The sequence below is a fragment of the Physcomitrium patens genome, chromosome 16, assembly GCF_059467195.1.
Source record: "Physcomitrium patens ecotype Gransden chromosome 16, ASM5946719v1, whole genome shotgun sequence".
NCBI lineage: Eukaryota > Viridiplantae > Streptophyta > Bryopsida > Funariales > Funariaceae > Physcomitrium > Physcomitrium patens.
In genome coordinates, this window is record NC_143425.1 from 11,464,106 (window position 1) to 11,478,771 (window position 14,666).

Here is a 14,666-nt window from a genome sequence, read left to right on the forward strand (position 1 = left end):
ATACTATTTAAGCAAAAATAAATATATTGATGATTAGATAATAGATTTTTTTGTTAAATAACATATAAGGTATATTTAAAATTTAGTACCATTCGAAATAAAAAAAATTGAAATACTTATGTGTGTATATATATATATATATATATATATGCCCTTCATTCTGTGAATGATCGTTTTCCATATTTTTATTATTTTCATATCCCAGCTTTTTATCTCAAAGAATACTATGGAGAATAACTTCAAATTTCATTCTATAAGATTTAGATTTTAATTATTTTGGTTTCTTTATCTATGTATTTATTATTATTGTTAATATTAATAAGTTGCATTATCTTTTCCTTCTACTTTTTTGTTCTTGCTGTAAAGCTTCGTCCAAAACAAAACCCTAATTACATATAAAAGAGAGTGAATCCAGATGCCAAGCTCAACTTGATGGGGGGGGGGGAGAGCATGCAGATAGCAAGCCCAGCAACAAAGAGACTGGGGCACGTTGGCAAAATCCAGCCAGGTTTTCTGGGCAGCAGTACAATAGTTCATCAACTTTTTGGATTTAAGTGTCAGAGCTATGGGAAGTGTACTACAGCATGAGGGGAGAGAGCTCACTAAGCTGTTCATTTATTTATTTATTTACTGGTATTCATCCAGCCTGTGCCCAATCTAAGCGTGAACCCAACCCAAAGGAGACGAAGAGAAAGACTGTGGCAAAGTCAACTTATTCCGGGGCTGGTGCCCGGGAGATGGAGTCATCGGGCAGCCAATGCTGAGATCTGACATAACCTCACAAGGGAAAAAAGCCTCAATGGCAACTTGCATGGGGGCAGATTTGCCATTCCAAACAATACATCATCCATCCATCCTATCAGGGAGATGGAGCTGAGAGGCTACAAGGGGACCTGGAGTAAAGAGCAAATAAAGGGGAGAAAGAGAGAGGGGGAAATAGTATTATATATAGCCAGCGTTCAAAGATGGGCGAGGGCTGCAAAAGCATTTCATGTATGCATGTAGTTGGCTGGGGCTGCAAATGCAAATGGCAGCAGACAGGGAGCCAGCCAGCAGGAGGAGAATCAGGAGGAGGAGGATGAGCAAAACCAGAACCTGAACCAGCACCAGAATGATCGAATGTTACCCTTTAGATTGCAAATGCAGGGGGAGTGGCGTGGCATGGCCGCCCTCGGATGGCGCATCACGTACCCGGAGCCGTCAGATGGAAGGGCCCGACTGCTAGGCTGGTCTCAAACTTGCACGGCGACGGCGACGGACGGCGCGGATGCAGCTTGTGCAGGATCGGAAGGTGGCTCTGACACCCGCAGGCACCGTTCGTTCGTTCGTTAGGGGGAGCGGGAAGCGGGGCCAGCCCAAAAACGGAAGACCAGCGTCGAGGCACTTCCAGGGAGCGAGCGAAGCAGCGACGACGCCCCGACGAGGAACCAGCGAGCGAGCGAGCGAGCGAGCCAGAAGGAGGAATGGTAGAAGAATGAACGTGGACCAGAGAGAGAGAGAGAGAGCGAGAGAGCGAGGGAGCGAGGGAGTAAGGAAAAAGAGAGAGAGACGAGCATGGGGGGCGCCATGGACGACGAAGTTGAATAGTTGGGGTTTGTGGTGCAAGAAACTGGAATACTGGATTGGCATCGTCTGTCGCAGCAACCACCCATGAGGCACACGCATAACGGCAAATTGGTGATGCATGGTGAGCGGGTCGCCCCGTCTCAGTTGGGGCCTGATTTCGTAGGTTTAATTTCGCACGTCGCATGTGAGGGGTGCGCAAAGAGATCATGTGAGTCAGGCGCGGGTTAAATGTGGGGTGTGAATGGGGTGAGAGGGGACAGGACGGACAGATGGGTCGTCGTCGTCGTGGGCCATTTGAAAAATGGTCTATGATTTGGTGATGGGAGTTGAATCGGGGAGTTGAGCGATGGCCGGGGGTTATCTTTCTTGCGCTTGTTGGTGATTGGGGGTTGATAGCGGATGGGTAGCACTGGTGCTGTGGCTATGGCGGGGGTGACGGCACGGGAGTGAAGTAGTCGACTTCGTCGTGATGGCGGGGGCGTTGTTTTTATTTTATTATATTGTTTGCGACCAAGTGTGAGGGATGGAACCGCCCGGCGAAGGGTTGAGTGATGCTTAGGTACGGTGTCGTAAAATGACGTCGAGGTTGCATGTTGATTGATCATTAAGAAATCAGTTACTATTAGCTGGTTGGGTGGCTGGCTCGTGATTAGACGCGGGCTTTTTTTTTAATTTTCCCCCTATTATTCGAATAAAAATTAAATAAATTTAAGATTACGTGCGATGTGGGCAAGAAAAATTTACCTTAGGTCGAGATTGCACGTAAAGTCTCGTGTGTTATTGTTGTTTCTCGAGTATTTGCGTCGATTATGGATTAGTCAGCTACGGGGAGTTTGAATATAGGCCCATGCTGGCGACAGCGTACAGAAATGGCGTGTAGTCAGTTACGCCTGGGAAAGGGGGAATATTGGGGATGATATTTGGCGTAACGCATGTTGTGTCTTTCATCTAGAAATCATGGTGACGATTAGCGAATTCTGGTAGCGCGACGTTGCCATACGCGGTGTGTGGCTCAGTGCATTTTCCGTTTAGTGCATGGGATAGGCTGCAGATAATTTTCTTTCTTGGTATGGTCGATTTAAAAACAACTGTTGCTTCTAGGGACGATGACACCTGCATTATGAAGTAATGTGCGTTGGATCTATCCTCGTGGATACGGTGACGTCGATAGTTGCTTTAGAATGCTTTCTTGTTTCTAGATTTTAATTTTAATTTTAATTTTATTATTATTATTATTATTTTTGACGTGTCGATGCTCGCGATTTCGGTTCTCTCGATCATCTGCATGCTAGCTTCAATTGGGTGCTTGCATGTATCCTGCGTGGACTAATTGCATGTGGGTTGACATGCTGCCTGTGCAGTGAGACGGTTCAAATTCCGCTAAGGTTGACAGCGGCGGACAATTGTAAGATCCGTAAGATTTTAGTGATGTGAAAGTGATGATTTAGCTGCACCAGCGCACAGGAAGGTTGCCCGTAGTGGATGCGGTGAAGGTCTGTCTTAGGAGGAACAATGCCCTACAGTGGGAGAGTAGGCGTGACTTACAAGGAAGTGCGCATACCGAAAGCGCCGTTATTGGCATGCCTAACGTGTCCTCTGTGCAACTACTTGATTCGGGAAGCGACAACAATATCAGAGTGCCTCCACACGTTTTGTAAAGCTTGTATCACCGCCGAACTTAGTAATGGAGAGTCAGAGTGCTGCCCGATGTGTCATGTTGGCCTTGGAACTCTCCCGCTGGAAAAACTTAGGGCGGATCACCAATTAAATGATTTAAAGGAAAAGCTGTTCCCTAGCAATGTGAAGAAGCGGAAGCTAGGACTGGCGATAGGTAGTCCAGGAACATCGAATGCCACTAAACGGAAAGAAAGGTCTCTGTACTCTCTAGGGGTGAAGGGGACACTGGCCGTAAATCCAGGATATGCCAATCGCAAAACCAGGGCCTTACCAGGTACTCATGGTGGCAGCGAGCCAAGTAGCATTGACGAGGAGCTTGAGGATGACGACGACGATGAAGACGATCTCTCTGAAGATGAGCCAAGCACAACATTGAAATTATCCTACAATGGAGGATCTAGAAGGTCGCGGTCTCCAGATGAGGTTCCCGAGGCCAAAGTGTACCCTCATTCAGAACCCAGAAGACGGACGGAGGACCTGGCGTCAACACCGAAAGCGGATGCGGAGCATCTTCGAGGCGCGTCAAAATCCAAGTCGTTTTCAATGTCGAAGATGGGTCACCGACTCAAGACTCTTTCTAACGGCAATAAAACGTCAGGTTCATTATCTGGGTCGAAAGAGATTTTGAAAAATCCGCGGGGTTCCCGAAAGCACAATGGATCCTCGAATTCGGGGGGAGCAGGCAGGGAGACGGATGCAATAAATCCTATGGATGTCCTGGCTCAGGTTGCCAATGCGGATGCCGCTAGGGAAGACATAGGCTCTGGGCCATCCTCTCCTTCACCTGGCTTGCACACTACAGGCAACGGCAGCAAACCTGCCCGGGGTCAAAAGGATGTCAAAGAGGGAGTTTTGGCTAAAGTAGGCTCAAATCACAAAGACACTTCTGCGGCAAATTCAAACGGTCAGTCGTTGCAAGCACGTTTACGACAAACTCTGAACGGTGTCATTGAACGGCCCTCCATAATACGCAATACTCCACGTCCAGTTTCAGGATCTCCGGTCGCAGGTCAATCCTCAAGAGCTCCTTCAAACGGGATATGGTTCCATCTTGAATCTGGTGATTTACAGGCCAACGAGGACGCACTACCACCTCTGTCTTATCCTTATGTGCGTATTAAGGATGGGAAGTTGCCTGTCTCCATGGTGAAGAAATACCTCGTACAAAAATTCGCTCACAAGGTAAAAACTGAAATGGAAGTGGAGATCACCTGCCGGGGTCAGCCGGTAGTGTCAAGCCTACCTTTGGAGGGCATTCGAGATATTTGGTTTAGTGCTCAGGTTTCAGATCAAACGCAAACACAAACGCAAGCCTTGCCACCAACACAATCACAGGGGGAACCATCAACTGCTCCCGCAAATGGAAGTGGCCCCTCAGAACCTGCATCAGCAGCAGACTTTCTCATGGTTCTCACTTACAAAAGGCATCGGAAACCTAGAATTTGCTGAGAACCTCTACTAGATTTTAGTTTCAATTTATTTTAGTTTTTTTCTTTTTGGTTCTTGAAGGTGCAGGTAAGTGACAGTCCTTGGCATGTCTGTCTTGACAGATGATGCTCGCCTCTCATAGTGAATGACGAACTGCACATGGCCCTGGCATTAAGGGCGGTCTTAGTAAGTACCTATTTATGAGTTTTAGATAGCGTGTATTCGAGGCTGCAAGACTGTGAGTTTGTTGAGCTTCCGGTTCGGCGATTTTGTAGATTGATTTTTGTACTTCGCTTTAATCTCTGTCAGACATACACGAGTGGTGTGCCATTTTGTTTCTGTGCAGGGTTGTCTCTTTTTGCGGTAACCTTCTTTCGCTCCATGGTTTGCTTCTTGTTTGCAGCTCTAGGGAACTTTGTATGTGTGTACTTCCATGACTGTATCCCCAGCTGGTTCATATTGCTGATCGGTTTCACACTCTGCAAGCATCAGTGGTGTTGGACAAGCAAAACTGCCCGACCGACAGTGCCCTTAATTACTTATAACCTATGGTTTAGTTTGGTACAGCCATCTTAAATCGTAGTCTAAAATCTAAAGCCTTTGTTCTTGTGGGTGCTTCTCTTGCGAAACGTTGTAGTTGCTGGCAGTTAGGGTGGATGGAAGTTCTAATTTAATATATTGGTTACTCTGCTGCATGCAGTCAAGAGTCATGTGCCATACAGATTTGCACACTTTGTCTTACACCTAGAAAGTTGTTGGTTGGAAGATTGGCTAGACTGGCTGTGGAACAAATGCTGCAAACTGCTGTTGGTCACAGGCTCTGGTAAAGCCTGAATTTGAGAATGGCTTGTAATAGGGCTGAAATGCTTTACCACGAGCAAGACCGATACAGGGTTTTCTCCCGCTAAGGTCGATACAAAGGCGATAATAATAACCTCACATTAACCGGAGATTTAACTTTACACTAGTGCTTGAGTCTGAAAAGCTGGCACTAGTGCTTGACAGTCCTCCGCAGCAAGTTTTAGTTACCATCAACCCATGCAACCATGCACTGACCGACCACGTAAAGGTCGGTTCCCTTTTTTGTAAAGACATGTCCTAGCGGAATTTTCCTTCAGTGTTGCACACTTGGCGCAATAATGACTACGTTTCTTGTACGCTTGGAACCATCAGTCTAGCATTGTCACGTCTGTAGCTACCCGCGGCAGCAACCCACAAATTACACGGCAAAAAGAAAGATGTGGTGTGGTCTGATTTTATGTCCCCAATGATGTCCTGATCTTGGCGTGGACCTGTTCAAGGTAGAGGATTCTCGGGAAACACATAGATTTTAGGTCAATCTGCAACTTACCCTTCACAACCATATTGACGAAGTCCACTGTGTTCTACTTTTTGCTGGAAACTACAGGTTTGAAATTGTCTGGTAATCTAGAATCCAAGGTTGGTTAGTAATCATGGTAGTTTGTTCATATGTAAAGCTATTTCCTTACACAGAGGCATCTATTTCGAGTAATTTTTGAATTCTCGACATTTACAGAAAAAGCTGGTTGAGACTCATGATCGCGAGGTGCTTCAACTTTGGTAAAATCACACTATCGATTCCGTACATAGTTCTCAGAAGGTCCATTTCATCTCAAACTTTGAATCCAAACAGATGCATCTAAAATTCAGTCCGTCATGTGGACCTTAAAGACAACCACGAGTTTTTACAGATTGATAATGATGCCTACCCGCATGGGCCCCACTCATCCATCAGAAACCTCAGTACCAAACTGAAGCGAATGTTCAACAAAATTGGGTCCCACCGCGCTACAATTGACACGGATGCACACCAACTAACTCCTTCTTCGAAATCCATGTCCATTTGGCAACGTCCACGTTGCTCACCTCGAGGGCTAATATCGACTCGTCCATCGCCATGAGCGGGATTCTCCTCACATATCTGTACCTGCTCTCCTTGGCATTAGCTCCTCCTCCGAGGCGAATGCAGGAATCGTCTCTATCGATTGCATATTCTGCGTCTCATTCTTCGAGTCATTATCCTATCACGCCGAGCATCAGTAGCTCGATAGCTACCTTCGGAAGAAATTCCGAGAGCTGGGGGTTCATCAGAGGCCCTGCACGTCTTGTCTCTTGATCCGCGACGGGCAGTTTCCTGTGATTGCTCTCCTTTTTGGCCTAGTCTCTTCTGATCCGACGATCATTCACGTCTACGTCGTGCCCTTGTTTTCTGTGTATTTTGGGGTTTGGTGCCACTCGATTGACTGGGCAGGTGCAAGGCGTGGAGAGTTCGGGGTAGGTGTGTAAAACTTTGTGTGTTTAGTTCGTTAGTGGAGTGCAGATTGCTTGTTACGAGCCTGTTTAGCAAATGTTGTTGTTCCCTGGTTTTTTTTTTTTTTTTTTTTTTTATTATTATAATTATAATTATCACTTATTTTCAAATTCTTACTTCATTTTTAAGAAACTTGGGTTTTGTGAGGGAGGTTGCATGAGTGGTTGGTGTCTTGTAGATAAGTTAGATGGGTTCATAGGAGATCGAGATTGTTGTGGTGTGGCGTGCTGTCTTAAAGAAGCAATCCTATTCTTTCTTTCTTTCTTTCTCCAAGTGACTGGAAGTCGGACGTATCTTAGAGTTCTTTGGTCTGTGACAGCGGGAGCCATGAATGTCGACGTTGAGGAGGGGGGTTGTGTTTAGTGTCGTTGTGGATTGAGTTGTAGGGGTTTTTGACATGCCTGATTGAAATATGGGCTAGGCATGGTTGATGCTGGTTTGAGGTCGACCTTGCTTGTGACGTGGAGGGAGAGATTCTATCTATGAAGGCTCGATGCAGGAGTTTTTGTTGTTTCTTTCCTCTTCGTTTCATTTTTCTTTGCTATGAAAGCAAGTTCTTGAATATTGGTGCGTTACACAACAACTTCTACCACTACTTAGATTCTTTCCGACTTCCTGAGTAGAATGAGGCTTCCTTGCTCATGAACGAATATCGATGAGGTATTCCTCCTTCTAGTTCACGATCCCTCTTTGACACAGCTGTGTGGTAAACTTTGAACCTCCCTAAAATGATAAGCCGCCTTGAGTTCTTATTCTTGTATCTCGGTAGGACTCAACTGTGGACAAGAATTTGGTTCTCTGCGGTGCATGCTGCAGGGTGAATTCTGTAGAGTCAATTCAATCGTTAGATGCGGGGAATGAGAGTTGCTAAATCCCTTGTTGAGATCATTGGGCGATGGAATTTTTGGATGCATGTCTGATTTTTTCCTGCACATGGGGTTCAAAATAATGATATTTCACGATTGAAAAGGCTAGAATCGGCGTGTTAATTGGACAGTTGATGTGGGCATTCAGGTACTCTGTCCAAGAATTACAATTTTTTCTGGCTCAACATTCTATGTAATTTAGATTTGCTGCGAGGGGCGAAGAGAATTGTCTTCTTATTTGTCACGCTTATAATGTACGGCTACAAACTCCTTTTTCGCGCCCGCCATCAGCCAAAGCTTTACTAATGAATTAAGGAGGCCTATGGATTTGAGAACCTTCCAGTGAAGATTGCCTGGAAGAGTTGCTATGATATTTAATTAGGGGACTTTATGAGCTATTGGAGGAACTTGTGCAGCAGGAAGGCATTTAGGATGTGAATCTACTGGTTGGCTCTTAGCAGTTGACTATCAAAAACCAGACTCATCAACCGCTTTTTTCCCTCGATTTTTGTGTTTACTTCTTATGAAGAACACAGCATAGGTATAGGAGATTCCCGTCACATTCGAGCACACAGGTCTTCAAGAACCAGCGCTTGGTTTTTGAAACTATTGCGCATTAGAAACCTTCACCTGAGTAGTTGTTCATCTGGGATAGGGCTCATAACAGGCATCGGAAATGTCGGAGTCAGGCAGCTTGGACCTGTTGTCCTCGTTTTGGATTAATTCTGTTCTCTCAGTAGCTTTTTTGATATGCTATGCACTATTTAAGAATCAACCGTTGAATTCTCGGGTATATTTTCCAAGATGGTACGTATTTGGCGAGGACGAACGGATTGACGAATTTGTGAATTGCGGAGAATCGAAGGGATCAAGGATTTCCCAGTACGTAAATTTGAACTGGAGGAGCTATCTGAATGGATTTAACTGGATATGGTTTTCCTTACGGAAGACAGAGGAGGAACTCATTGAACTTGTAGGGCTCGACTCCACTGTTTTCGTCCGAATATTTCTGTTTGGGTACGAATGACTTCCCCATGTGAACTTTTGCGGGGATTGAGTTTATTGACGAGAACCTTGCTGGTCAGGCCTGTTTTGTAAAGAATCTCTAATTTTCTCTACTCATCCGTATTCTTACGTCCATTGCATCATTACGTATTGCAGGTTAAAGGTTTTTGTCCCTATGTTGTTGTGGGGATGTGCGGTGTTAATTCCTGTGAACAAAACCGACGGTTACCTCAAAGTACTACAAGAACAACACCAAAATCTCACGTACGGTGCCCCTGAGAGTCTTTCCATTGCGAACGTTGAAGACTCGGCGAAGCGGTATGCTTGAACAATTCCGTTCTTTGAGGTCTTCTCTGTATGGTTCAGGAATTGTTATGATAATGTACCATGAGCTAACTGAGTGGGTATAAAGTAAATATCAATCTTTACAAGCAATATGTCATGGCATGGCATCCATGTCTTCAGTTTGTCTTTTCTGGAATCAGTTCCTCTCGCATGAGAGCTAACGTATACCGTATTTTTGCTCTCATATGTCTTTACGTTGGTTGATCGAGATTTTGAAATACCCAATACATTTATACTCTGATGCGCCGAGCACTAGAACTTGTAGCTTGATTTTAGGACTCATTAAGATTATTCGCATGCAGGTTATGGGCACATTTGGTAGCGTCATATCTTTTCACTGGTTGGACATGCCTCATGCTTTATATCGAGTATGCTACGGTAGAAAGGATGCGTTATGACTTCCTCGCTTCTAAGAAACAACGCCCAGACCAGTTCACGGTATGCTTGACTGCTTTTCAGTGATACTATATCGAATTCCAATTATAGTGAATATCGGGTTTCGGTAGTCACGAAAGGTCCCCATTGTTAATATTAATATCATGCAACATCAGTTTTCAATGGGTGGATTTTGGTAAACGTTGGAAAGTTGAGCGCGGACTTTGTTTACGTCCCCAAATCAGGTCTTGGTGAGACAGGTGCCCCGTGACGAAAACCAATCAGTGGGGATGCGCATCCAGGAATTTTTTCAACAAACTCACCTTGAGCACTACGTTACTCACCAGGTACAAACTCTCTGTAATGGTTTGTGTTCCTCGTGGGTGCTAAGTCCTTGGTTGTTAAGCGGAATGGAACTTGTGCATTATAAGGAACGACGGATGTGAATGCTTCTGGTTGAGTATTTAGCCCGACTTCAATGAATCAAAGAAGTCTGTCAATATAGACGAAAACAATTTTAGACTGATGCAATTGTTGATTCACGACACTTATTGTTCTAGCTCTCAAATTCAACGTGTTGCTTCTATTCTCATGTTATTTTATTTTGTTTTATTTTGTAAAATGCGCACTTGTTTTATTTTCACATCATGTTGTAATGCCTCAAGTTATTCTATATTATTTCTTCATGTGGAGTACCCTCGAGACTAGCAAGGGCAGCTACCTATCCCTTTTCGTCGAAGAGCAACGTCTCCTTGTCTGACGCCGAAACAAGTTTAGTCGTGCCATGGTGCTGATGGGGAAGGCATATTTACGTGTGCGCAGGTTGTGTATAAAGCTAAGGAACTGACAAAGCTTATAAAGGAGAAAGAGAAGTATGAAGGTAAGTTAGAGCGGTGGTATGACCAGTTATCAAGGGAGCCATCGACTCCGCGGCCTACTATTAAGCCGCGCAAGCATTGGTATCATATTTTTAGATGTTTTACAACAAAGAGAGAAGACGCCATTGATTATTACGAACGTGAAATTGAGCGGCTGGAAGATGAGGTATTTTCCCACCACCTTAGCTAATTTTCAAAGTGCCTTAAAATTTTGGAACTCAAGAAGCAAAACCTAGAAATCTTTCCCTTTTTATTTATTTATTTTTTTTATCAGCGAATTTTGTTGATTTGAATGGTCATACAGATTAAGAAGGAGCGTAAGAAGGTCCTTTCAGATCAAAAATATGTTATGAGGGCGGGGTTTGTCTCCTTCGACTGTCGCTGGGCGGCTGCGGTTTGCGCTCAAACCCAGCAAAGCAGAGACCGTACAAAGTGGATAACTGAATGGGCTCCAGAGCCTCGTGATGTCTACTGGAATAATTTAGCTATACGCTACATGTTGCTCAATTCTAGACGGCTGGTTGTTACTGCACTTGTGGTCGTTCTAGTCATATTTTTCTTAATTCCGGTTGGTGCTGTGCAAGTACTGGCGAATTTAGAGCAATTAATAAAATACATGCCATTTCTTGAACCTCTTTCCAGATGGTGAGTTTCTAAAACCCAAATCCTAATTATTTATGTATAGTCAAACTATGCCATTTCCTGGGTTGTTCCCACAATTGTACAACCTAAAAGCATGTTTCTTACATTACTTTGGATGCAATACTTCAGGAAATATGTGGAATCGTTCATCAGTGGCTTCTTGCCTGGAGCAATCCTTAAGATATTTCTTTTGATAATTCCGTATGTGCTAAGAGAGCTGACCAAGTTTGAAGGCCATGTCTCAAAATCAAAAATAGAGAAATACACGGGCGTCAAGTACTTCGTGTTTTTGGTGGTGAATGTGTTTTTTGGGAACGTCCTAATCGGTTCCCTATTTGACCAGCTTAGGCAATATATTGCTGCACCCACTTCGTGAGTCTCCAATTCACTTGATGTTGGTAGCTGTCCATGTAATTTGGAACTAATTGACTTTCAAGTGGCTTCAGGCTTGTCAAGCGGGTCTTTTATCCCTTATAGTTGTTCTTTGTTACTTATATCTCTTTGTGCATTAATCGGCAGGATTCCCAGGGCTTTCGGTGTCTCAATACCAAAGAAGGCTACCTTTTTCATGACCTTCATCATGATAGACGGGTGGACAAGTATTGCTGCTGAAGTGCTTCGCCTTTGGCCCCTGATATGGTATCATATTACGTCAGTTTTGTTCGTACGAACTGATAAGGAACGAGTGAAAGTTATCCCAGCTACACCTCCAGCCTATTTTATTGTTCTCCCTCGTTTGAGCCTCTACATTTTACTCGGTCTCGTCTACGCCGTCATCTCACCTCTTATACTGCCGTTCTTATGTGTCTTCTTCGCTTTTGGCTTCCTCATATATCGAAATCAGGTGAGTATATCACATCCTACTCCGATTGTTTTACAAAGTGGAGTGTTGTGTAAAGCAGCACCTGCTCGTCTTGGTAACTTAAAGCTCCAAAATTTTACAATCCTATAAGTGTAGCTATTAGATTTCCAATTGTGCCCTTGGGGGTTGAAATTGGATTGCGCATTACATTCAATATGTGAGGTAGCTGCATGGCTATTTTAATTAGAGATATCAATGTACTACTTGTGCTATAGCGTCCACTACGGCACTTGTTATTCACTATCACCATCAGGTTTGTCTGAACTAAGTACGTGGTTTTCTTACCTGTTCTTTTGCAGGTAATAAATGTGTATGAACCAGAATATGAGAGTGCCGCATCTTTTTGGCCGAGCTTTCACCGCAACGTAATTGTTGCTCTTATTCTCAAACATGTCACGCTCATTGGTTTATTCTCTGTGAAGCGAGCATTTGCATCTACACCTTTCTTACTTCCGCTTCCTATTGTCACGTACTTATTCCATTTGTTCTGCTCCGAAAAGTTTTATCATGCATTTGTAAATTATCCCCTACAGGTTGATCATCTTCCCCTCCTTAATTTTCTGTCCTTTATTTCCAAACATTGTGATATTAAATTCTAAGAAAGTGAGGAAAAATGTCGTTAGCTACACTCAAATCTAAAGTTTCGCTATTGCACAGCACAACGATGTTATTTATCATTATTCTTATGTTGTTGAGGCTTGTATATTACCTTAACAGGAGGCTAGGCTGAAAGACAAAAACGAGCTGGGGGTGGACGTCAAGTCATTTCTGGAAACAGCGTACTTGCATCCTTCCATCAAGTTGGCTCCCGTAGACAGCGATAGTGACGATGATCCAGACACAATAAAAAATGGTACTGCTCCAAATGGGAACCAATCGGGTCCTGATGAACCTTCAACTGTCAAAAATGCAACTTCGAATGAATCCTCCTACAAGGGACTCCGCGACAGTAGTCATCACTCTACTAATCCTCATGCAAGTGGACCATATGTTCATCGAGGGGGTAGTGGTTCATCTGGTTCTCGTAGACGGTGGTCTAAACAAATCAGCGCTGTTGGTTCTCCAGACTTTTACGATGCTGGTAGCTCCATTTCCAGTCCAGTCTTGTCAAGGGAAAACTCTATGGATACCTTCCGTAATGCCTCCGTGGCATCTTCTCACGATCCAAGTCAACGTGGAGGACATGTAGAAGCGACCGACTTGAGACAAGTTCACGTGAGCAGTCAAGAGCCTGCTCCATTGAACCATCAAAGCAGTTTCGAAACTACTGCAGTTCCTCCAACTACTTCAGAAGATAAGTCTGCGGAGACTCATTCCACAGAAGGTAAACGTGACAGAAGAGAACAAGGGAGTATTGACAGGCTTCCTTCACTAGGTGCATTGGATCAAGCGCCACTTGGCCATTCCGAACCATAGGGCTCAGATATATATTCCCTTTCAAGGGACTTTTTAAAAAAGAATTATTTTCATTTTTTTAATTAGGGTCGTTTTAGTAGTTCTTGGTCTTATCATAAGACTCCAGTTTCTTATTCTGGTGGAAACGAGTCATAGATCTCTGGCGACTCAATTGCGAGACATGCGTAGCCTATAAGTCAACATTTAATCCAACCATAGGGGAAGACCCCCCCACAACCTTGAACTTCATCCATGTAAAGCTGAAAGTGTACCATAGTGAGAATCAATTTCGAACATGTTGGGCTAAATCTAGAGCTCATGTGGTGGATTGCAATGAGCCTCTGATAATCAGAATCGAGTGACTTGAGTTAAGATGCACGTAGAAGCTTGTCTGCTCATTGTTTTGAACCTTGAAGAAGACTCATCAGAACTTTGAGTTTGAATAAGCTTGTGTCAAGATCTGCAACATGTTGAAAGATTGAATCTGATTGCTGACAATCATCGAATAATTGGGTCAGTCATAGCATTTAGAGGTAGCGAAAGCAAGGAGATCCTTCCACAATGTTTCAGAATGAAATGTAGTTGTTCATTCGTAATGTATTATATTTTCACACAGTTTTTTTCACATGTTTATCATTGTGTGCAAACTGAGATGAAGGTGAATCAAAGATAGTGTAATTTGTTCAAGTAAGCAAAACATAGTTATCTTTAGTCTTTATGTTTTCAGAATCTTGAATTTTGGTAGATTCTGTGTTCAAAGAAATGTTGCTAAAAGAATTATATCTAAATGTTGAATTCTCAATGGGTAAAAATCATGAGCGCACGTGGTGTTGATTTTGAGGTGCTCTTTTGATATCAAGTACTGGTATGAAAACAATTCAATTACCAACCAATCACATAATTTAAAAAAAAATGTATTATTGATAAAAAAATCATGATAATTTCATTAAAAACTAACATCAAAAAAATATTTTAAGGATACATATGAATTTAAAAATCATTTACACACACACAATAAATAAATAAATAAGTAATATATATATATATATATATATATATATATATATTATCCAAGTTTTTTAATGATTTACAACTGAAGTAAATGAAGGCATGATGAATTATTTTTCACTTGCACAAAAATAATTAATATAACAAAGTAAACATAAGTATGGTTATATATATATATATATGTATATATATACATGATTTTTTTCTCCTCAAACTTTCATAACCCCTGTGGCTTAAAATAAGTTGATCTACAATTTAAAATTTTTCTTTTTTCTTTTTATTATCTT

General features: G+C 43.0%; 2 protein-coding genes across 6 annotated transcripts; both read left to right on the top strand.

Moving 5' to 3' along the window:
* The first annotated feature begins 1,117 nt into the window (after positions 1-1,117).
* Positions 1,118-5,010, top strand: LOC112293352 (E3 ubiquitin protein ligase DRIP2). 3 transcript variants are annotated; one of them, XM_024542651.3, is made up of 2 exons: positions 1,118-1,687; positions 2,928-5,010. In XM_024542651.3, the coding sequence occupies exon 2, from the start codon at positions 3,079-3,081 to the stop codon at positions 4,690-4,692; it is 1,614 nt and encodes a 537-aa protein (XP_024398419.1). In that variant the 5' UTR covers positions 1,118-1,687; positions 2,928-3,078; the 3' UTR covers positions 4,693-5,010. The 3 variants fall into 3 exon arrangements, with proteins under 3 accessions (XP_024398419.1, XP_090113127.1, XP_090113128.1); XM_090257001.1 differs by lacking the exon at positions 1,118-1,687 and adding an exon at positions 1,774-2,125; XM_090257002.1 differs by lacking the exon at positions 1,118-1,687 and adding an exon at positions 2,321-2,696.
* Positions 5,011-6,611: 1,601 nt separating this feature from the next.
* LOC112293351 (hyperosmolality-gated Ca2+ permeable channel 1.5) lies at positions 6,612-13,679 on the top strand. 3 transcript variants are annotated; one of them, XM_024542650.3, is made up of 11 exons: positions 6,612-6,966; positions 8,018-8,886; positions 9,031-9,192; positions 9,522-9,657; positions 9,840-9,941; positions 10,417-10,638; positions 10,777-11,117; positions 11,244-11,486; positions 11,634-11,958; positions 12,276-12,509; positions 12,694-13,679. In XM_024542650.3, the coding sequence occupies exons 2-11, from the start codon at positions 8,546-8,548 to the stop codon at positions 13,390-13,392; spliced, it is 2,805 nt and encodes a 934-aa protein (XP_024398418.1). In that variant the 5' UTR covers positions 6,612-6,966; positions 8,018-8,545; the 3' UTR covers positions 13,393-13,679. The 3 variants fall into 3 exon arrangements, with proteins under 3 accessions (XP_024398418.1, XP_073395966.1, XP_090113129.1); XM_073539865.2 differs by having other exon boundaries at positions 6,654-7,570; positions 8,018-8,842; XM_090257003.1 differs by lacking the exon at positions 6,612-6,966 and adding an exon at positions 7,070-7,663.
* The last annotated feature ends 987 nt before the right edge of the window (positions 13,680-14,666 follow it).